The sequence below is a fragment of the Falco naumanni genome, chromosome 2 (genome assembly GCF_017639655.2).
Source record: "Falco naumanni isolate bFalNau1 chromosome 2, bFalNau1.pat, whole genome shotgun sequence".
Taxonomy (NCBI): Eukaryota; Metazoa; Chordata; class Aves; order Falconiformes; family Falconidae; genus Falco; species Falco naumanni.
Genome location: NC_054055.1, coordinates 83,530,302 through 83,555,058, shown reverse-complemented (window position 1 = coordinate 83,555,058; position 24,757 = coordinate 83,530,302). Strand labels below are relative to the sequence as shown.

Below are 24,757 nucleotides of genomic sequence, written 5' to 3'. Positions count from 1 at the left end.
AAATGACTGCTGAATCTATTTGTTTAATTGTTGAGCATCTGTGGAGTTGATAGTCTTTGTGACGTCTGTCTGGGCAAGAAAAGCTGTAAACATTTTGTTTCATAATTGAAAATGACTTGGTTTACAGCAGAATATGGGGAGGTGGTGGCTTTTGTTTCTGTGGATTGATAAAAATCATCTTGCCCTACTTAGGCTAGGGTGGTTATTTTTGTGGAAAGTCCTAATAATAATCTTGGATTTTGACCCACTTTTAGTTTTGAGTTTTGTTAGATTCCTTTGAGAAGTTTTAAAATCTTACCTATTTGAAGCCAGTGTTTGGAATTTCTCTGTGAGAAAGACTTTAAACCACAGGGATAGTTTCTTTTTACCATGCAACTCCCATTGCTGTTCAGTTGCTTGCTTTCTGCATTTACCAGCAACATTTTGGCAGCCCATCATGTTAGTATTTATGTATTTCAAGCTAAACACAACCTTTTGTTGATGAGTTTACACTTATTCTGGATTAGCTTTCTATCTACTGAGGTAGAAGTAGGGCAGTGAAGGAGAATGATCACCAGGAAACTCCTTGTTACACTGGACCACAGCACTTTATGTATTGAATTAAGCCAACAGAAGTGAGAGGAGGAGATTTACACCCCCACCACTCCATCTACTTACTGGCACTAGGGGTGGTTCTACCCAGCATCATAACATCCTACTAACCTTTCAGTTACCTCTCAAAAATCTTATCTTTTGTAAGAGTTCAGTGTAGATTGTTCAGAGAGGGCAGAATTTGCACATTGTAAAGTGTGTGTGTGTGTCTTCTAATACTTGGGTGAGTTGCCTAGACAGTTTTAATTTTGGAGTATTTTATAAGATACCCAAAACATGTCCTTGAAGACTTGCTTGAATAGTGATACCATGTGGAGATGATAGCTTCAGCCAGGTACGGCTCAATGAGAATGACATTTAAGCTATATCTGCATACTGCAGGTGTACTTTTCTATTCAGGAATACGTGAGAGGGGGTTACCCTGATTTAAGTTCCCTAATGTTAGCATTGCACTAATTAATGTTAAAACAATACTAAATGTTTTGTTCTGTTCTCATACTGTCTTCAGCTTAGTCTTCTTCAGGAAGGTAGAATAGAAAACTATTTTTTCATGTAACTTGGTAAGTTGTTGGAATGGTCTTTAACTTTGCCGAAGTGATGCAAAAATACAATTGAATTTATAACAAACTTTGCATCTTAACTATATGGATAGCTTAGAATCTATGGTTCTGTGATTCTCTGTTTCAGTTGGACTTTGGCCAGCTATGAAATCGGGGGTTTGGCCTCAGGGTTAGGAAGGAGATATAATCAACAACTATATTCTAATGCAGTGTTGTCTTTGTCCAAAAGTAGCCTACAAATACTACTAATATAAATGATCATTCATTAATTTCCATTATTTTTGAACTTTGAAGCCAAAAGGTCAGTTTTTGATGATATTGTTTATGTATTAAATTGTTGATGACTTTGGCAGAAAAATTAGGCTGATGTCTTGCATGATTGATTCTTTTCTTGTGTCAGAAAATAGATCCTGTTGCCCTGCCCCTCTCCAATTATGACAACTCAGTAAAGCTGTAATATAAACATCTTCAGTGCAGTAGGAATTACAAGTGTGCAAAGAGTTTAAATTGAAACTAATTACGAAGCAATTAAATTGTGCTGTCTTGAGAGGAAGCTGCTGTAGAACTTCTTTTCAACAGAGCACAAAACCACATGAACAATAGTGTGGATTTTTTTTTGAGATGCTCTATTAAATGATTAAGGGCAACCAGAAAATATCTCCTAATATTCCAGATACTGTAATACACAGTTCCTGTGCAACTTCTCTTTCAGTTTCAGTTTTATATACTCAGTAGATCAAAACGTAGAAAAGGCATTGTGAAGTTTGCCTTGCATACCTTCCTGGAGGAGGAGAGGAGATGTCAGGGGCAAGGAAGGGAATAAGTGAAAGAAGGAAGATTATGATGATAGGAACAGAAAGAAAAAAAACTGGACAGCTGTAGAATTAAGCCTAGCTGGAGAAGGTAAATGAGACAGAGGGAGAAAATTCAAGGCAAACATCCAGACAGCTCAGGTCAAGCAAATGCCATGGCAAAAAAAAAAGTTACCCACAGATCTTATTGGCAGTTCATGCCACAATTACTGTGTAATTTGTGATTATTTTTTTGAAATAAAATGTTGACTCTGCCATATCTTTATTTTCCTTGAAGGCCTCCATAGCTGTGTTCTATGATGGAGAACAGTGTCCGTATTCTCCTGTTATTTACTAATGCATATTCTTTTCTGTCATACTCCCTTCTGTATATTTGCCTTTTTAAGCCTAATTTGTTTCAGATTTTTTTCTGTAATCTATGACTTTTTTTTTCTACTGAACTCACCCTTTTCTCCTAACTCTTGGTAGCCAGTTCTCCTTTATCCACTGAAGTAATAAAAAAAAGTCCGTAGTGTCGATGAAATGTAATTATTTGTAGAAATTGTGCCAAATGATCTGCTATCTTCTATGTGTGTTTATTACTAAGTTTTCAGCCAGCCATTTTTTGATCTATAATTTCTCTCTTCGTTCTTCTTTTGTATGTAGAATTTTTAAGGAGATCACACTTGGACTTACTGTGGGATGCACAGTATAGAAAATAAATTGGGCAAATGTAGAAGGAAGCTGAGGTGGAGAATATTTAGGGAGACTGAATTTTTTTGTAGTTCAATGTTTTTCATAATTCTTAAGTATATACATATTTCCTTTAATTGTTCTATCATTGCAACTGTTGACATTTGTGTCTGTGGATTAATCTCTATTCCCAGTTAGTCCCCATAGTGAAGATAAAGAACACCCCCACCCCCAAAACCAAACAAAAAAAACAACCCAACCCATTCACTCAACAGCTAAAATAATCAGTTTTATCATTTCTTCTGCTAAACCCACAGCATATTTTTCACGTTTTCTACTTATATTACTTACATAATATTTTTTCTGCTACTTACTTTTTTTCTTCAGAATTTTTTTCACATTCCTTTTTTTGGTAATTGCTCATTTATGCTAATATCATTAAGCTTAAATTTTTGAAAGATTTCTGGTGAATATAATGTAATATAATGAGGTCTCCTGTTCTGTAGACCTCATTAACTACTAGTCTTCTGTTTTCTGTTTTTTATAAGCTAATGTACCATTTGCACTTGTATGCAGAGAGTAGTATTTGTGACAATTATTTTTTCTCTTTAATTTTGAAACACTGATGGTGCACTTCAGCTGTTAGACTTGTTTGTTTTGGTGTGGGTTTTTTCCCCTCTGATATAATAGGAGATACAGATTTTCAGTTCTGAAGGTAAATTTCACTAAGAGTCTGGATTTTGTCATGATAGTCTCCCACAACTGGGTCATCTTAGTTAAATGCAATCTGTTTACCTTTTCAAATAAGAAATACAGCATTAATTAGTTTATGCTGGAGCTGTCATAATGAACATGTGTCATAATGAAATATTACTAGTACAGTTCAAGGTAGTGTTAGTACAGATCTAGATTGTATCTCTTCAATACAAAAAGCAAAGCAAACACCAAACCAACCCACACCAAGTTCCTGTGACGCAAACAGCTGCTTGTTAAGCAAAATATGCTGAAACTTGATAAAATGCAGGTAAAAGTAAAAAGAAAGACTTCTTGACTGACTTTCACATTACTTTACAACTATTTCCAGCTTGTCAGTATTACGGGCATTTGTTTTTTGTACTTGGAAACTTGCAGTAAATAAAGTTGTCTTATGCTTTCCTCATCTAAGTGATGTCACGTATGCATCTACTTAGAAAAGTGTTACAGAACTAGAGTCGTGATTTCCTCTGGAGAGGAAAAAAGGGAAACTGAAATTCTGGAAAAGATACCTTGTAACAAAACTAAAGCATCCTCAGAAAAAACACTGGATAATCTGATTCATATGCTTGACATACTTTTATTCCAACTAACTTCAAACTGACAACTTTAAGGAAAAACTGATTCAAATAAGTAGGATGTTGGTTCTTAATTGTTCTGTAATGCTTTCATTGTACTGAATGATGAGCACATATATCTGCACGTCATTGTTGATTTGATGATACACCTCCAGTAGTCTTTGCCTATACCTGTTTTAATGTAGGATGAAATATTAACTGGTAGCAGGCTGCTGATAATTACTTTTGTATACCTTACTGAAAATTTATTGGTCTTTGAATAGTTTTAATGATATTCAGGCTACCAAGTCTTCAAACATGTCCTGTCCTTTAGATTCAGAATGTCTTTTCTGACTGTTGGCTAACAAAACTTTATAATTGCAGAGCATGGTGAATATGATCCTCAAACGGTAAGACCAGGAAGCAGATACAGTCATGTGCAGGAAGTACAGGAGAGACTTAACTTCTTACGGTTAGTTTTGACTTGGTCATTTGTTTGAATTCTGTAAGAATACTTTAAATACTCCAAACAAACAAGTCCCCGGTATCTCTTTGTTACCTACATAGCTTTAAGTTGCTGTGTGAACTTTTCAAAGCTCAGATGCAAAATACACTGAGTGTTTTCATCTGTTTCATCATCTGCACCCCCACCCCCCCCAGGGTCTTCTATGCTAGTGTTTGAAAATTCAAATAAATTTTTCAGGATTTTCGCAATCCAAGGCTCTGATTCTACACTGATTTGTATGGGCTTTTTCTGTCTGCGTGCCAAACGCTATTAACTTGAATGCAATACGCATGTGGATAGTTATATACATATTGGGGTAATGTAGCTGAAAACTTAAAATATTCCACGTAGGGACATGTTCATGTGTTCTTATTTGTTGTATCACACCAGATTTAAATCCATGATCATACGCTGATACTTCTGTCAGGCACTGATTAGGTTGTCAGCAGCTGAGCCTTAGAAATGAGGTTAGAATAAAAAAAAGTATTTGTATTACTTTTTGATCAGCAGCTATTTGAGTAAAATAAGAAAACAAAGGATCTCTGCTCATCACAGAGCTGCAGTATGTTGATGCTTTTTAGACTATGTCTCTCAACTTTTTGTTAAGTGGTTTTAACCTTTTTTAGACAAGTAAAAATACATGAAGTGTCAAGTTCTGAATTATTTTTTTACTCATTTTCTAAGGGAGATTTTTTACTTTTTAAAATTTTACCAAAATTTTTAATGAATTAAATTGGAAGTGTTAAACAACTATTTAATGAAATTATACAGTAGCATATGGACAGCAGACTTAATTTATCACTCCTGCATGTTCAAAATTGTAACTTCCCTAAATTTAAGTTCACTTGTATTCTGAAGGACTTTGATTACCATTTGTTCTTCCTGGAACATTCTTAGTGTTAGCTCTCAGAATTGAGATTCTTGCTAAGTCTTTAATAATAATTTAACACAAATGAAAAACTTCAATAAAAGGAAAAAATCCCAGTTCACGGACTTCTGCTTCTGACTGTTACATAGAATTGATAGGTTTTTTTGTGATTTTGCTAATGTGAGTGCTAAAACATAGTGACTTATTGCAGAAGTAATTTAATGTCTTATGTTGTGACCTGACTTTTAAACTAAATAGTTTATGTTAGATGTGCATTTGCTTGCTTGTGTAATAGGTAAAGAATGCTTGGTGTTTTTGTGTAAAAGTTTCTTTTGGCAAGTTTTATTCCTTATTTTATTTGGACTGTGAGGTTTTTATCCATTCAAACTTACTAAGAAATCATGGGGCTAATTGAGTGGACTGATGATGTAAATAAAGTTTTCAAGGTCATCCTTATAATGTATACTTGTATAATACGCATTTTCACCTTTTTGCCTGTACTTTTTACTGAACTGTAACTCTAGGTGTCTATTACCTGTAAAGTGCTGTTAATTGTCTCTTTGTTTTGCTCAAGATTTTTATTGAAGGATGGTCAGCTGTGGCTCTGTGCCCCTCAGGCGAAGCAAATATGGAAGTGTTTAGCTGAAAATGCGGTTTATCTTTGTGATCGTGAAGCCTGTTTTAAATGGTATTCCAAACTAATGGGGGATGAACCAGACTTAGACCCTGACATTAATAAGGACTTCTTTGAAAATAACGTGCTTCAGCTGGATCCTTCCCTATTAACAGAAAATGGAATGAAATGTTTTGAACGTTTCTTCAAAGCTGTGAACTGTCGAGAAGGAAAGCTAGTAGCAAAGAGAAGAGCCTATATGATGGATGATCTGGAATTAATAGGATTAGACTACCTTTGGAGGGTGAGTTTATTGGAGGAAACTCTGAAAGATTAACTGCTAAGTCTTTCTCAGTCTCTTATATTTTTAGGAATGTGTAATTCATTAGTTACAGACTGAAATTACAATATACTGCTTTTTCAATTGGAATGTATGGATGTTCGACTCCACTGTCTTCCCAACAAGTATGCAAGTTGGTAACTTGGCAGACTAATGTTTAATGGAAGGTTATTTGAATTATCAAGTATATTTGTGTATGCACATGAGATGAAAAATTTGCCTGTACTGTTGAAGAAAAAATTCAGCTGGAATAATCCTTATCTGTAGGTTTCACACACACATTAGAATTAAACTTTGTTTTGTGCACTTTATAAGTTTGTTCTTGCCTTTCATTCTAGTAGGGTGATTCTAGTGGAGTGATTTGAGATTAGACCAAGCAATCGCTTGTCTAATTCTTCATCTTAATTTCACAAATGTTTGTCTATATGGTTATAGTTCTTTCAATAGGTAGACTATAGCTTTCTGAAGCTTGCCAAACCTGTTTGTGACAAACATCAGTATCTTAGTTGAATCTTAATTTTTTTCAGAGTATTTCTAGTTTTAAAGAGCTGCATTAGAACCCACAGTAGTGCACTGTGGCATGATTGTCATGTATAAAGTGGCAATCTTCAGTAATTTTGGCTGTGGCTTGTTGAAGGGTTAGGTTGTTTCAATTATGGTGATAATAGTTAAAACCAAAGTAGGTCACAGGTTTTATACAAATAAGTTTTCATAGTGTTTCTCTACAAAGTGCCCATGTAATGCTAGCATGTTTTAGTTGTGGGAATCAACTTACTTGGATCTGCCCTGCTGTTTGGCAGCATGACAGAACTCGTGAAGCTTCAGCTCAGTGTCCTGCAGGGATTGTCTGTAAGGGCTGTTTTCAGACCTGGTGGCTAGTAATTAAAATTTAAGTTGTTATATTAGAAACAGAACTCATCTGCCTGTTACCCTTCCACCCACTCACAGCCATTTAAATACTTTAAAATTCTGGGTTTAAGTCTTTGGTGTTCAAGCATCTGAAAAAATAGCCTTATTCTCTGAAACTAGTGTAAATGGAAATGTAATGTGAAGAATATATAAACACTACTTTTATTCTGTTTATAAAACATAGGCTTTTTTTGCTAATTCTGAAGTTTAAACTAGTTAATTCTTAATTTTGAGTCATAATGAACTTTAGTGTAAGTTGTGTTGGTTGTGTTTTGTAACTAAGCATTTCAGTCACTTTCGCCTCATAAAATAATTAGACATACTATTACATAAAGATACTTAGGTAGTTATTTGGGGTTTTTAATTTTATACCGGAAAGTTTTAAGATGTTCTAATGCTTTTTTTTTAAATGCCAGGTTGTGATTCAGGGAAATGATGACATCGCAAACAGAGCAATAGATCTCCTTAAAGAAATCTATACCAATCTTGGCCCAAGATTACAAGTTAATCAGGTAAAAAAAAAAGGCAACAAGATAACTGGAATATAGTATGATAGAAGAACAGTGACAAAATTCAATTTGGTTATATGTTTATATTTGAAAGCTTTGAAAACATGTTTTCATGTTTTGTGCTTTGGGAGAGTATACTCCTGAGTCCAGCCATCAGGTTCTGATCACATGCAGAATCAAGAATGTTTTCTGGTGTTTGCAGACTGAACTCTGATCTATTTTTCCTATTAAATTGATCTGCTGTTTGCTCTTTCTACTTAAAAAACAGGTCATATGTACTTAGGTAGCTTTTTGCAGAACTTCCAATTGTGATACTTAAGTTGTATTAGCATGTTCACTGAATGGGTCTGTTGAGTGTTGTCACAAGCTAAGCTAAACTCTGGTGCTTATAACTAATTAAATTAGGACAATCAAGCCTGGAATTTGCTTTGCTTAAGTGAATGAAAATTTTGCTGTTGACTTAAAAGGAGCAAGATAAAATTTTAGTTGAGAAACACTGTGTCTTGCTCATTATAAGAAACTGTGATGTTGAAAGTCATCTTTTTTTATGTCATGTCCCTTACAAAGGGTCACAGAGGTTCCATGTAATGGTCAAACTGAGCTCTGGCAAATCAGATACTACCTCCCTACGTTAATATTTGTTGGGAGCAGCGTTTTGGTGGACATAGAGAAGAGGGAGTTTCTGAAAGGTCAGAGGAAGTGAACTGTTGGGATTTCACAAATTGGGGGTGGGTTTGGGTGGGAACAAACATTGTCCTCCAGACAATCTCCAATTGGTAGCTTGCCAGTCGTATTTCTTAAAATTCCAGTTTTCTTACTTGTCCTCAAAAACATTTTTCATAGTCTTTAGGGCTGCGAGATGCAGCGCAGCAGCTCTGGTGGTGCATTTACCACCATTGAAGCTATATCTTACTGTACTGTTAGATGGGCTGTATGCTTCTTTCTTGCTATAGGTCTGGTCTTACTAAGCATGCATAGATTTGTCCATCTGCATATGGTTAGATCTGACACTTCCAGGAAGCGCTGGATTTACTTAACACACACACACACAAAGTACTTTGTTTTATTGTGCTGGTAACTCCTCTGATCTTGAGCTACCTCTAAGAAAAGTGGCTGCTGAATTGCGGTTTACTGCCATAGCTATGACTGTTAATGTTTCTATTGCAGACTGCTCCCTGGAGACACTGCAGACTTTTTGCAGTGACACTATAGGTTATGTGTCAGTCTAGGTCAGGAGGAAGGAGATGTTAGATTTTGGGCAGAAGAAAGAGATTTGTTGCAGCTGCCACTATATACTGAATCTAGCTCAAGATCTGTCTCTGAGTTTATGCAGGAAAAGGGTATATCTGGAGTCGGGTTATTGGGGGGTGGGGGTGGGGTGGGGGGCTGGGGGGAAGAATAGTTGTTCTGGTGGTCTGTAAATGTTCTGGTTTCACTCTTAAGTGTAAGTTAAGCTAACCTATACTAGATTGTTAAAGAATCTCTAGCTGACGTAGCCTGAGGAGAGAAGACCAAGTCCAATTTAGTATTATCTGTGCAGACTTTCACTTTTCCTATTTAAGTGCAAGTTTGCACTGTACAGTTAGAGCTACTGATGACGTGCAAGATTTTTGAAGCGCATACTAAATTAGAGCTATTTATTGATGGCAGTTTATTGTAAAGTGGAATAAAACAGCTTCATAGAGTAGCTTAGCTGGTTTAGTTTTGGTTTTTTACTTCTACCATTGGATTATCCTGCTGAAAAGATGTGTTTTAATATTTCTTCTAATTGCACTGGGTTTTTTAATGTAATTAGGTAGTGATTCATGAAGACTTCATTCAGTCCTGTTTTGATCGTCTAAAAGCCTCGTATGATACATTATGTGTGTTGGATGGAGATAAAGACAGCATCAATTGTGCAAGACAAGAAGCAATACGAATGGTGAGAGTGTTGACTGTTTTAAGAGAGTATATAAATGAATGTGACAGTGATTACCATGAAGAGAGAACTATTCTACCTATGTCAAGGTATGTGTGAAGATGCAATACTGTGATTTTTATTTCTGTTAACTAAAATACTATCTTTATGATTTTTACATTCTAAAGGTTTTCTATTCAGGGAATGTATTTATAGTTACAAAGTTCCATTTTCTGTGCTAATATGTGAAAATCTGATCTGTAGTAAAAAAAAAAGAATCATTTGAAACATCAGGCAGATACAGGCATATATGGAAAGAACAACAGACCTGTGAATAAATTAGTTTCTGGTGTTTTGTTCTATAACTAGCACAATTTACCTTGTGCCGAGATTGTTCTGGACATGTTTGGGGTTTTTAAGATAATTATTTACAAGCAATACCGTTCTTTAAGTTAGCATGGGCAAAGTTTTTTTGTTTTTATAGTCTTATCATACAGAAAACATGTTCATGTATAACTTCGTCTTTCAGAGTTGTTTACAGAGATGCTAGTCTTACTTTGCAAGTTTAAATTTAGGATTATCTCTAAGTGAAATATCTTGTGTAAATTCCTTATAAAAAGAGGAAGAAAAGAACAGCATTTTGCAGTATATTTATTTTCTTGTATACCTTCGCTCTTGTCCTTGAGTAAAAACTTAGCTTAAACTAAGTTTAAGCTGCTGCTTCCTTTTTCTGTGTACCAAAGAGAGTTAAAGAAGGGCTTAAATCCAGTGTTGTGTAGATGTTTTCACAAACAAAATACTTTATTTCCTGAGAGAGGAAAGCAGAACAGAAAACTGTTTAAATGTTCCAGTGTTAGTAGCTGGTTTCTGTGGGAAGGAAGTCTTAAAAATGCCTAAGAAATACACTAAAATAGCTGCATCATAAATCCATAGCAAACATATTTTTAGATATGGTGGGGGTTTGTTGTCCCCTTATTTTAAATGTTCTTTTTGTGAAGAAAATCGAAGAGACTGCTATTTCTTTATGATACATCAGTGATTTGCAGTGCTCCTGTAGCATTTCTATTGCATATATTGATTGATTAGTTACAAGTAAGTTCTCTTGTTGATTGCAAATGCATCTTTTTTGATACAGGCTGCTTATTTGATTAGACTAACTTTTTTCACGGGTCTTGTTAGCAAGGAGCTATTTTTGCCTTCTTTTGTTGCATGGGATTACTTCGGCTTATCTGGGCATGTCTCCTAATGTGTTTCTGTCATTGTGTGTGAAATATGGTAACTGCTAGTGTGAAAATGTTTCTTCTTTCTTTGGCCTTTTCAAATTTTTGAAAAGCCTTCTGATTTTCTAATATAAAACTTTTAACAGCTTTTGAGAGAAGGCATTAAGACTTGGTGACCTGATGCTTTCTCTGATCTTGGTGCATTTGAAACAGAGTTGTTTGGCTAAAAGAGCAAAACAGAGTTGCCAGTCTGATCTCTATTTGCACATTTTCATCAGAAAATTTACAAGCCAGAGAAAAGATCTAAAACTTCATAAGATACTTATTAAAATTCTGTCAATGTCCCTAACCTGACTGTAAAATGGACCATATGTTTAATGCACTTGTGCAGAGTGTGGCGGCTTAGAAGTTTCTTTATGAAAAAGTGTTCTCTATTGTATTTGCATAATTGCTGGGGCTTTCACAAAATCTGATGCTGGAGTGTTATCACCATATGTAAAGACTTGATGTTGAAATACCTGCAATATAAAATACAGCAGGAAAAACAATTTATTTCATGAGGACAAAATAACTTTACCTGGTTTATTTACTTTCAGAGCTTTCCGTGGTAAACATATCACACTGGTAGTTCGTTTTCCAAACCAAGGCCGACAGGTGGAAGACTTGGATATTTGGTCTCATACAAATGACACAATTGGCCAAGTACGGCGTTGTATTCTCAATCGTATTAAAGCAAATAGTGCACACACAAAAGTAGAACTGTTCATTGGTGGTGAGCTGGTGGACCCTGCAGATGATAGAAAATTAATTGGGCAGTTGAATCTCAAAGATAAAACGGTAAGTGTTGCAGGTTTATTATTGTCAATTCAGATGTTGCTTCCCTTTTATAAATGCTTGAAAAATACCATGCATGGGATAACTTATTCTTGTGAAATAGTTCCAGTCCTCCTCCTTGTATTATGTCTTTAACATTAAATCAGAAGATTATTTAGTAAAGAATCTTAATTTTTGCATAATAGTAGAACTATGGTTGTGTTTTTCAGCTAATTACGGCTAAGCTTACACAGATAAATTCTAATATGCCCTCAAGTCCAGATAGTTCTTCTGACTCCTCAACTGGTTCTCCGGGCAACCATGGCAATCACTACAGTGATGGTCCAAATCCAGAAGTTGAAAGCTGTTTGCCTGGAGTGGTAAGCATATTCTGAAATGAACAGTTAAAAACAAAGTGTAGGGAAAAAATGCTTTTAAACTAATGGGATTTTTTTTATTTGCTTATTTTAAGATAATGTCACTGCATCCTCGATACATCTCTTTCCTTTGGCAAGTTGCGGACTTGGGCAGTAGCCTAAATATGCCACCTCTTAGAGATGGAGCACGTGTTCTTATGAAGCTCATGCCGCCAGGTAAAACTTTATCTGGTTTATCTTGTAATATCCTGTATAATAAGTTATCACCTGTTACATAAGAATGAAGATATGGGAATATTTTCTACTTTCTGTTAATTTATTGATAGTGTAATTCATTACTCTTATTGTAAGTACAATTGTAAATGTATTTCCCAAGTAGTTAGTTCTTCTCTGTCAACAAAGTTGCGTAGATTGCAGTTGGTGCAGGAGTTCGGTGCCACAGTGCAGTGAAAATGGAGAGGATGGTATTGTGAAGTAGTTTTGTAGCGTTGCTTTAATAGGATGACTTCACTACTGACAGAAGTAGCCATTGCAAAACACTTGATAGTCTGATCTTGTCTGTCAGCTAACACTTTTTGCAACCTTTCTGATACACTTAATTTTTCAGATTTATAATTGTAAATGCTACTGACTTGTTCTGGAGTAGTTTTGTTACAAAATGTTGTGTTTTCATTGCAGATAACACTACGGTTGAGAAACTAAGAGCTATTTGTTTAGATCACGCAAAGCTTGGGGAAAGCAGCCTTAGTCCATCCCTTGATTCTCTATTCTTTGGTCCTTCTGCCTCACAAGTGCTGTATCTAACAGAGGTTTGTGATGCTTTGCCTCTTCTTTAAAAATCTTCAATTCTTTCTTCAGAATCCTTTCTGTAACATTATGGAAGCCTAAGATTAAATTCTTAGGTTAAATTGAAATTAAATTGTTAAGCATTTTCAGTTGTTACTGGTAAACTGGTGTATGGCCAGTGCTGTCAAAGCATTGCTTAAGTAGTATTCCAGCATAGTCTCATGTTAAGTCATCTGTAGTCAAGCTAGTGCATTTCTGTTAGTTAACTCTGTGTTCTGTTCTACAGGTAGTTTATGCCTTGTTAATGCCTGCCAGCGCACCTCTGGGAGAAGATGCCAGTGACTTCCAATACAACTTCTTAAAAAGTGGTGGTTTGCCTCTTGTGTTGAGCATGCTGACTAGAAATAACTTCCTGCCAAATGCAGACATGGAAACTCGAAGGGGTGCCTACCTTAACGCTCTAAAAATAGCCAAATTATTGCTAACAGCAATTGGATATGGCCATGTTCGAGCTGTGGCAGAAGCTTGTCAGCCAGTTGTGGAAGGCACAAGTACAATTTCACCGGTAATACAAATCATCTTTGCTGCAAAATAGCATTATACTCTGGTTTTTGTATTGTCCACAGCAACATCTTGCTACCCTCCATTGACAGTCTCTTTGAGTGACTTGCATGTCAAGAACTCATGGTACTTTCAGATAATGTTGTCTGATGATTCTGAAAAAATATCAACTCACTAAACAAATCCTGTTTCTTTCTGGCTATAGAAGAGTTGGTGTGATATCTACTTGCTCCTATATATGATTTTTAATGGTTTGCATGATTGTCAGTATTTTATGTTTTCTTTTAACTTTTCCATTTTCAAGTACATCTATCCCAGAAATGTGAATTCTGGTTCTTTTGAGCTGTTGAGTCTATGGAAGGATGTGCTTTGAATTTTATATACCTCCTATTTATGATTAGAGCATAAAACAACAGAACTGATGTTGAGTCATGCCAGCCCTTTTTCTACACAAAAATAAGTCCTTGGCTTGCTAGATACCTAATTCTGTCCGTTGCTTGTATGACATTCTTGCAGAGAAGTTAAGTGTTGATAGTTGAAAGGTGTCCTACCCTAAGATTTCTCAGAGTTGAGAAGGGAAGGTGTAACACAGGTGTTCTGAACTGTGATCTCACATGACTATAGTTGTAGGTTTCATGTATGTTGTGAGTCAAGATTTTATTCCTGCCCTCTTACAGTAGGCGTATAGCATAGAGCCCTGAAACGGAAATTTACTGCTGTCCTTCTTGGACATTTACTTCCAAGTATTCCCATGTTTTTTCCTTCGTGAGGTTCCATCTCAAGTAGGGCTTGAGCTATCAACCTATACTCAAGAATAGAGGGCCCCGTTTCAGAGCACTTTCTTCCAGAATGGTTACTCAGATTCATCTCTGAACCAGAGAACTACATTCCTCTTATGTCTGAAAAATAAATACCTGTTCTGGTTAGCTACATCTGTTGGCAGATACCAGATTCGTTCTTTTTCAAGTAAATCAAAACTCTTGATGAAGAGGTGAAGATTCCTTTTCATGTCTCGTGTTAGAATATAATAGAAACATCTTAAAGCAAGCATGTTTTCCACCCTATCCATCTGTTTAAAATTAGTAAATTTTACTGCCCTGTTTTCTTCTGATGATTATTCAAAAGGCAATTTGGAAACAGATAACGTAACAGTCTTGAAGTACCGTTTGAAACAGATTTGTGCTGACCACTTAGGATGCATTAATATTTGTCCATGCCTGCTGATATACCCTGTTTAATGTTGCAAACATATAACTTTATTTTAACCAATTTGTTGGAAAAAAACAGTTATACTTGCTGTCGTCGTCATCCTATTTGAAGGACTTCGGTCTTGATGTTTTTGTTGCTGCAGCACCAATAAGCTTACACCTTGGGATGGATGTGTGACTTGTAAATACCTTTCTATCTAAAGAATAAGTACAACAGCATAATGTTCTGTCTTGGCTTTCTATCAGTACGTAAGAGAATGAGGTAACCAAGGTGATGTGACTGCAGTCTTCCAGTTACCAGTCTGCTGCTGTCACTAGGACCTTTCAAATTTTTATTTTCTTCCTTGCTTTCATAGAAAGTTGAATCAGTAATGTTGTTAAATATAGTTTTCTGGTACATAAATGCTGACTTGCCCCCATACATACTGTGCTTGATCATTTACAGTCTGCTTCCGATAGCTAATTGACTGTGTAAGCTCCATTAGTCTTCAATGGGAGTTCTGTAATTTTGCTCCCCAAATCAAGTCTGTTAGTGAGGCTGACAAAGCAAAGGGATGTGACCAGTGCCAGGTTTTACAGAACAACTTCACACTGTGTCTTTTGAGTAGTGTTTGAGACAGGTTTTTTGAATGAACTGATACTAGAAAATGAAGGAACTTCACATTTAAGAAGTTTTAACTTGTAACTGCAGCACAAAATCTTTTCAAGCAAGTTGGCGTATGAGAAGGAAACAAGCTTTTTAGATTTCAGCTGTCGAAACTAGGAAGCTCTGTGAGTCCAAGAAGGAACTCTATGCTCAAACCAGTACAGAAAAGATAAAAACTAGTCTTCCTGCTGTTTCTGTTGTGAAAGCATGAGAAAGAACAGGAGGAATTAATTCAGAACAGAATTCTTCAAGAGTGCTCCAAATCAAATGTTTAAAGTGGACTTTACTATAATGAATACTGCAACCATGTTCTGTCTGGACACTGTTAGCTATCCAGAGGGAGACCCGTTATTTTGGCAAACCCTTTCTTTCCTGCCTCAATAGACAGGGTAATTCTAAACATTCTGTTAACCTGAAATAATTGATCGAAAAACAAACCCCCAAACCTAAGTAGTCTTAAGCAAGTGCCTCTGCTCTTAACTACTTGTGCTCTGTGATTGTACACTGTAGTATACAGTGTCTTCAGATGCAGTGGTGTCTATTTGAAAATGAGGGGTCTTTCTTATTTTTCTTGGTGTTTGCAGTTTCCTTCCAGGATCTTGACTACTTCTACCAAACCTTTCCAAGTAACTTTAGATTTTCGTATCTTCTTGCTTTCCTTTTTCCATGTAAAAATAAGTATAAGAAATACTTTCTTCCAGATAAACCAGGCTACGCATGACCAGGCAGTGGTGCTACAAAATGCCCTACAAAACATTCCTAATCCAACTTCAGAATGCATGCTAAGAAATGTAGCAATACGTCTTGCACAGCAAATATCTGATGAGGTTAGTGAACTCGTCTCTGTATGACCTTTATTCCTGTAGTATCTTTTTTTTTTTTTTTTAAATCCTTTGTAAGACATGAATTTTCTTTCTAAAATGTCATGAAACATTTTAGGTAATGTTCATATGGTTCGTAGGCTGTTATCTAATTAAAAGTATTCAATTAATTGTTTCCATATGCAATTATGAAATTCAGTGTCTAATAGCATAAAGGGACTTAAGTGAATTAGGCAGGTTCTGTACAAGCTCTTTAATGGATTGTGAATATTGCTACATATACTTAAATCAGAACTTTAGAAATCTGATGTTTCTATAGAATTAATAGATTTAAAGAAATTAATGGGTATTTTGAAAACATTTTTGTGATGCTTCTTTTTTTGCTCTTTTATGTTTTGGTTTGAGTAGCATTCTCTTCCTGAAGAGGAACACAGAAAAGGAGAGGGAGTTCTTAAATTTTGGCTGTGATTTTTAAGTGCTGAAAGATAAAACTCAGATCATTGCCAGTGTATCTTTATATATTGAAAATGCATTAATGGTACAAGTGAAAAATTGGATTGTGGAGCTCAGTAGGGTTAAACAGCGTGCATTGCAAATATGATAGTCTTATCTGTATGGTATGAGCAAACCCTGTTTGGATTTGTCAGTCATGTTAGTGAATACATCGGTGAATTCAGCAGAAGCTAAAATCTGGACTACTGCAACTTCATCTTCTATAGTGAATTGGGATCCCTTAGTTTCCAGTGCGGAAGCAGTGAATATTATCTTTCTACACTCTGCAAAGCTATCTCCAAAACGTTTCTGAGCTATTTAAATAAAAGTAGTCTTGTATTATCATCTTAAACATTGAAAAGTAAACTATTTCTTCTGATGATAGATCAGTGTCCAAAGAAAGCACAATGTATGAGACTGCAAGACCTGACCCATCTGCCTTCCATTAGTGGTGGCATTGCATCCATAGGTGATTGTATGTGTAAAATCAGCAAGTTGAACTCTTGATTCAGTTAAATTCCTTACACAGAAGAAATGTCTTTTGAGGTGAGGTATGAAGAAAGGGTTTTAATTGTGCCTTTGTCCTTTTTGGAGGACTTCTAATAAATAAATTCTTTCACCAGGCACATCAAAGCAAACAAAATCTGAATTTCTTCAAAAGTATTGCTATTGAAACTATTGTGTGTAATCTTCTGAAGTAGTGAAAACTGCTGTGTATCTAAATTTCATATGAATTGTAGTTTGCCTTTGAAAAATATTTTTTTTCTTTTGATGGGGAAAGGCTCTTTTCAACTGACCTCACAATTTTAAAGACAATAAATCTCACACAGTTTTCCATAGGCCAGACAGAAGACTACACCACAGAAAGAAATTTCTCACCTTTTTTAAAAAGCTTAGTACTTCAGGGTTTGAAAAAAAGGTTATTTTTCTGTGTGACTGATTTTCCTTGTGGTGCTGTTACTGTATGTAAAGTTGCTTTGCTTGTGACAAAGGTGAAATACCTATTTTTCTTGTAACTACTGTTAATACACATATCAGTAGCAAGAATGCGTATCATTCAGCTTTCCTGATACAGCTAGCTTTTAAGTTAAGCTTCTTAGACAATAAAAAAAGAGACTCTTAAGCATTAGCAAAACGAAGTGTGAAATTTTTGGGAACTGTTTACCATCTGTTTTAAGATTGCCTGTTTTCTGGACAGTTCTACTTTGAATACGGATTCCAGATAGGTTTGGGGTTTTTTTGAAATTGATATATTAACTATAAATAATGACAGTTGTAGTATGTTTTGAAATGTATGTGTATCAGGAGAAACTACTGTGTGTTAATTGAGACCATGCCCAAAACACTGAAATGAGTCTGCATTCAGAAGATACGTGATCTGTGTTACTAATTCTAAAGCCTATATAACCAGAGTATAGAACAATCCCTTTATGTATTAATTGCCTACTTGATAAGTGTTAGTTTGTCTAACAAGCTGTCAGCTAGCACAATAAATATCAGGGTGGGGACAAACCCTAAAATAACTTCAACTTTCTGCATTCCTTAAGAGGCTGTCTGCCTTCCAGATGCATGCTTGGTGGTTTATTGTTTTTTCCCTAAAAATCAAGAATGTTTTAGCACTGAAGTTGGTAGATTCTGCTAAATATTACTCAGAATCAAAGAGTTGCTGGTTATTTGTCAAAAATGCTCACTTCAATGTAATTCCTGGTTCTTGTAGCATTGAGATTTAAGGTTCTGTGGTATATCTAACATATATGCTACTTTCTATTAAAAAATGAGATGTTATGTAAGTGAAGTACAAATGCTTGTTCAAGATAACAATTTTTTTTCTGTTTAATGAAAAATTAATTGTAAATTTAATTGTAAATTTTAAACTTTCCATGAAAATAGATTTCTAGGAGTTTAGAATCCATTGTATTGTAATTTGCAACTGCATTTTAATGTTGCTTTGGTTATTTATTTTTTCTTCCTTTTTTTTTCAGGCTTCAAAATACATCCCCGATATCTGTGTTATTAGGGCAGTACAAAAAATTGTTTGGGCATCAGGTTGTGGGTCAGTTCAGTTGGTTTTCAGCTCGAATGAGGAAATCAGTAAAATCTATGAAAAGGTAAGGATTCCTAAGCAACTTCTGTTCTATATAAACTGTTCCATTGTTTACAAAAGGTACATTGTCAGCCAGGTCAGGCTTAAAGTGCTATGAGCTTTTTCGGTAGGTGTCTTGGTGATGGTGTATTTGGAAGTCTAGTACCTGTCAATTGTCGTACCACAGTTTAATTTTCTATTCCAAATTCCTTTTCTCAGTAACTATTTGTAACTTGAATCTGGTGTCAGTTCAAAAATGCACCAGTTCTTTAAGCTGCTGTAGTATGTTTTCAGCCCATTTAGATTCTGTATCTAAATAAGGAAGAAGCATTTCTTGCAGTGCCAATTTTTCTTATCTTTAAACTTAAAAGGTCTATTACACACAAGTTTATTTAAAGCTTATGTGCAGTCTAGAATGAGAAACAAGAGCTAATTGGTCTGAAATTAGCACTGAAGCACTGGTAAAACAAAATAATAGCTAATCCTGTATAGTTTATTTCCTTTTATTATGTAGATATGTAAAACATCCTCATGGTTTCACATATAGTTTACGCAAGTAGTTTGAAGTCAGGATTATATATTACTATGTTACTACACACTTTGTGTTTAACGAATGTTGCTTACAGTTACACGAAATAGCATGTATTTTGGCAGTGATTTAGAAAATTTTTTTTTTTGTTCTCTAAGCTTCTTCTCTTGTTCATCTTACAAAATCAAGTTTAGTACTCCATCAATACTTGCCTGAGAGTGAAAGGGAAAGGATTATATAGGGAGGCTTTGTTCTTGTGTATTAGCTATTGTGCTTAAATGATCCATGAGAGGAAGAATATTCAGCAAAATGCAACACCTTTCAATTTAGCTTACATAGTGACATCTGCTTCTGTTGCTGTGAGGGTGACTTAGTGGAATAAGTTGGGGGTTGGTTGGTTGAGGTTGGTTGGGGTTTTTTGAGGTGATAAATTGCATATAATAGGTGGTTTAGGTAGCATGTCAGTCCAAGCCCGTGAAGATATGCTCATATATACATTAGATGTTTTAAGAGCAGCAGTGCACTAGAGAAAATACACCTAAAGGAAGATATAGCTAAATGCGGTTCTCTGACTTTTTTTCTGGGTGAAAATCATATAGTTAAGTTCTGTAAAAATACTTTCAAACTGCTGAAGTTTTAAAACAGGTGAAACTTAAGCTGTGCGTTATCAGTCATGCTTCAAAGGGTTTTTTGGGGTGTTTTTTTTAATTCTCACTGACACTTAGACATTTGTAATAAGTGGCAGCTGCATTTTGCTTATGGTATGCAAAAGAGAAATAAATCGAAGTGGAAAAGTAGAAATAAGAAAGAGGAAGAAATCGTGGAAGTACTAAGACATGGGAATAAAAGTACACTTACTTTCCTCTCCTTTAACGTTATTTCAAGAATCACAGAAATAGAGGAATATGATGCAAGAAAACACATGCACTGAAAGTAGGAGAATTGTGTTTGATTGTAGATGAGAGGAAGAAATTCTTATGGCAGTTAGGAGGATGAGTGTACCAGTGTCCGGCAAACACTTGGCTTCGAGGACAAAGGATTTTGAGAAAAATGTTTTCAATTTTCTAAGTTGACCACTAAACCTTAGTCTTTTAACTCATAGGTCATAGGAGCGTTTTGGTAAGTCTGTAGGGTAGAGATTTATCATTAAATGTTACCTTAAGAACAAAAGCACACTGATTCTTGTGGAATGAGGAATGACATGTCAGGGTTCCTAAAAACATCAAAGGCAGCTATGGTAAATGACTTTAAGAGGCATTTCAGAGTAGTCCCATCAAGTATGACTTCTGAAAGAATGTTGTGGGCACTTTTAAGAAGCTTCTGGTAAATTCAATCAAACTTTAAAGTCAAGATATTTTGAGAGCATAACTTTCATGGAGTCTCTTCTGCCTCCTGCCTCAAAACATTCTGGTATTGAAGTCCTGTCAGTGGTTGAAAACATGGCAACTTTCAGTGGTGTCAAACAGCCATTTCCTTATTAGCTCAGAGAAGGCCCATACCCACCTAGAAAACTGCAAGTATGCTGCTTGTACAGACCCCATCAGCTCTTGGTGCCCAAGCATAGGGAAATACTTCACAAAGTATAAAATGCACTTTGCGTTTCTGTTAGATCCCTGCACCCATGCAGGAATAACTTTGTTTTCTAAAAAGGGCTTCAGTGCAGAGCAGGTGCAATCCTGAACTTCTTGAAATTATTCTGCTTTTACTTTCGTATCTTGAGATGTGTCAGAATTGCCACATCCTCCTGTTGCAGTGGTAGTGACTGTCTCTGATTTTTAGCTGTTGTGCAAGACAATACTGTGTCAGTTACAAGACTGAGATACACTTCGTCCTTTTCTGCTGCTGTTCACAATTAGTTATCTCTTCTGCATAGTAATCCCTTCTTTCTGCCTACTTAACCTTGATATCTCTTCATATATAAACAAATACTTGCTTTATGCCTCTAGTTAATGTTATTAGCCTGCAGCCATGATTACCGATGAATTAAAATTGAAACCTGCTCACCTTCAGTTTCTTCAGAACTTCAAGCTAATTAATTTTACTTGGATGGAGGAGGGGGCTTGCTTTTTATTGTCAAAGTATTTATTTTGGAAAAAATGTACCAAAATCAACTCACTTGATTCAAGTGTTTAATTGAAAGAGTAACCTATATACCAATTAAATATTGTTCTTTCCTATTTCAGAAATCACCATGGTAACTATGTTTGAAATCTGGTTTAGCTGTTACATGTTTCTGAAAAAGTGTAGTGCTGAATAAATTCTAGCATTATTAAGAAGCTTTTGGTAACAAAGATTTGTAAAACTGGATTTCTTGATGAATTATTCAGCACTGTGGCTTTTCTCTGTTTAAGTAGTAACTGTTTCCAAAGCTTTAAACTCCAGGTTCTGAGTAGTAAAGGAAAATACCTTCTTTAAAAAGCAAAAATGCAATCCAACAAAAAAAAAAACCAGCAGTACTAACTGATAAAACTTTTGCCTGCAAGCTTCCTATTTAACTTCTGGATCCTTAAGTTCATGCTTGGAATCCTCCTTTGAGAAACAGTACTGGAAGTTCAGGCCATCCCACATAGTGCTTTGAATCACATCTGAGCAGAGTACATAAAATGCTTGACACTGATAATCATTTGGTATATAAATCTGTGGTTTGTGTTTGTATTTGGTGTGTATACCTTGGAGCCAGTTGGGTTTCTCAGGGTTTTTTTTCTATACCCACTTTATGCTCTTTTGTTTATTTTCACAGACAAATGCAGGAAATGAACCAGACATAGAAGATGAACAAGTTTGCTGTGAAGCATTGGAGGTGATGACCTTGTGTTTTGCTTTGATTCCAACGGCACTGGATGCACTCAGTAAAGAAAAGGCATGGCAGATGTTTATCATTGATTTGCTATTGCACTGTCACAGCAAGTAAGTTTTGGTGGTGGATTTCTGGGATTTTTTATCACGTTATTTTACAATTCAAAATAAATATGAAGTCTAAACAGCGCAGTAACTTGGTATTTAAATGATCTTTCTCTGCAGTTGTCTTAATTTATTGTTTAGCAATATAAATCTGTAATTTGGGTACCTATCCTGAAGTGGTAGCTCTGTCCCATCTTCTTTGTACTCGTAAGGGGGATATTGTCAAGCCAGATGGATGCCTGATAATGTGCTACTCATATAGAATGAAATAATAGGTACTTCATGGTTTTTGAGAAATTATGTGAATACTCACTACATTAGAATATTTAAAGTGATGTAGGTGTAGAACAACTTTCTTATACTTTTTCTGATGAGTAAAGACAAGATACAGTACGAGAAATTTGAGGAGAGGGGGCAGTCAAGATTTATTCCTTTGGTTTTCTTGAATTGGCATCGTATGCTTGTGAGTCCTCATGTGACTCACATTTCACATAGCGCTGTCACCTAGTTCAGTAGTAGCATCTTGGAGGAACCATTAGCAGTGGGGACAGACAGACAGGGAAAGCCAGTGGGAGCTGCCAAGAGCGATGCAGTTCAGGCTGCCCTGCAGTCCTGCCATAGAGTACAGGGATCTCTTTGTTATCTCCAAGCTATTCCTGCAGATCTCCTTAGACAGCATCTGCACAATACAGCATTTGTATGACACTGTCTTGTGACTTTTAGCCCATCTGAAACTGGAATGTGAAGTATTGGGCTGGGGGTGGGTGGGGTGTTTTTAGACCACTGTTTTCTACCGCTATCCAGGTGGAAAGTTTGTTGTTATTAAACCTAGTTACCAGTACTTTGAACTGTTACTAAAGATTTGTTTTGTAAGATCTGTCTGCGTTAGTTCCATGAATATTTGAAGTTTGCAAAATGGCAGAGATCAGAAATTAGTGACGTTGTCTAAGCCTTTCAGTACATCTTAATGGAGTCAGATTGTGGCACTCTCAGGTGAATGGGGTCAGAATTTCAGCACCATGGTTTGGGTTTTTTACTTCTCTGGGTAAAACAGGTTGAAAAGTCTTATGTTCAGGAATATGCACCATAACAAAAGGATCAATAGCATCATCAGAGTATCTCTTCACAATCAACTATCTGCACACATTGGTGAAACTGTGGTGTGGTATTATCGGAATCCCACAAACATTATTAGTTTGCAACTTGTGGTATAGGATGTTAAATTTTCAGCTTCACTGAAGCTTGTTATCACTTAGAGAAGTATAACAAAACATGCTGACAAATGTATGTTGTAGTTTTACAAACAAGCTGTCTTTCACTAGTTTCAGTAACTTTCAAGGCTGATGACTAAGAAATCACTAAATTTTATTTTTAAAATTGTCAGCGGTTGATATAGAGTTCCTTTTTTGACAGTAAGTGTATGTTGGTTATATGTCAAATTTGGAGTACCAGCACAGCTGAATAGCATGGGCCAGTGTCAGTGCTGCCCCATCCTTCGATATTTTTTTTAATGTGTGTCCAAAGATATTAGATTTGTTTTTTACCTGTGACGTTTTTTACTATGATATAAGTAATGGGTGGTAATTTTTAAATATTAAATTTCACTCCAGTTATCAGACTTTCTGGCATTGTATTTGGAATTTAATTGACAATTCTCAAGTGTCGACCAGCATTTCTGTGTATTTCAGTTAGTGTTTGGTATCAACACTTGTTACACTCTTTCAGACTGAAAACTGCAGATGCTCTTTGTGAGGATTTCTCTGTTCTGGTCATATTTCCTTAAGGAAGTGAACTGTTGGTTCAAATGGGGAACTTCTAAATCTGTAAATCTTAAACAATTTAGACTCTGAATTTCATTGTGCAAGTTCCGCCAGCGCAGTTTGTGGTGGAGGTAGAATGTCTTTTTAGCAAAACCTGCAGTCTTGATTTACAGGTGGGAATATTTGTCATGGTTTTGCCAGTCTCTTCTTTTCTTGCCGATTTCAGCTTTGTTGTCTGAACATTTGGATCCCAATGATATCATATTATTATGCCTAGTCAATAGTTAACGGTTGTACTTTTCTTCATAAAATATTAGAAGAAACAAGATATGTCCCCAGGCTGGGGCTTTTCTTTCCAAATTTTGTTGGCATGTCAGTCCAAGTCGGAACAGCAGTGTATTAATTCCGCATGTATGTTAGGTTTTTGCCCTTTAAAATAAAGAATAGCATTAATGGATAGGGTGTTTATGTGGTTTTTTTTGTCAGAGGGGATAAAATTTTTAAGGGCTTCTCTTACCCAAGGGAACTGCTGCTCAGCTCCTTATCTCTGCTTTATTACCCCACCAGAATGGGAAATGAGCTGAATTTATTGTATGGGAAAACAGTTCATACTGTCAGTACGGGAGCTCTCTCTCATGCTTATAAAACTTCTGATATATAGGATAATCTCACTTAGAATGCAACTGTTCATTATTACATGATGAACATGTTCTCATTCTAATATGATGAACATGTTAGAATAGCATAAATATGAGTAGAAAAGGAAGACCGTTTTGAAAATTAAGGCAGTGAAGTTGAACTAAGCTAAAAAGAAAGTTCTTCTTCCGAATGAGTGTGGAAACAGATTAGTGTTTGCAGTGCAGAGAGTTTAGTAAATGCCAGCCAAAATTCTGAATATCCTCAATTTTCAGCTATTGTTTTCTAATCTCCTATCCTCAATCAGAGAACAATGTGAGCAAAAATATGCAAGTGAG

General features: G+C 35.7%; 1 protein-coding gene across 3 annotated transcripts in view; it reads left to right on the top strand.

The window, feature by feature from the left end:
- USP9X (ubiquitin specific peptidase 9 X-linked) overlaps positions 1-24,757 on the top strand; it is a 106,073-nt gene that overhangs the window by 53,030 nt on the left and 28,286 nt on the right. For all 3 annotated transcript variants that reach the window (XM_040585310.1, XM_040585309.1, XM_040585311.1), the window contains exons 15-26: positions 4,330-4,417; positions 5,893-6,235; positions 7,597-7,692; positions 9,485-9,696; positions 11,403-11,643; positions 11,850-11,999; positions 12,092-12,212; positions 12,675-12,805; positions 13,069-13,347; positions 15,899-16,024; positions 18,493-18,618; positions 21,863-22,029. In XM_040585310.1, coding sequence (XP_040441244.1) covers positions 4,330-4,417; positions 5,893-6,235; positions 7,597-7,692; positions 9,485-9,696; positions 11,403-11,643; positions 11,850-11,999; positions 12,092-12,212; positions 12,675-12,805; positions 13,069-13,347; positions 15,899-16,024; positions 18,493-18,618; positions 21,863-22,029 — 2,080 coding nt within the window. The remainder of the gene's footprint in view (positions 1-4,329; positions 4,418-5,892; positions 6,236-7,596; positions 7,693-9,484; positions 9,697-11,402; positions 11,644-11,849; positions 12,000-12,091; positions 12,213-12,674; positions 12,806-13,068; positions 13,348-15,898; positions 16,025-18,492; positions 18,619-21,862; positions 22,030-24,757) is intronic.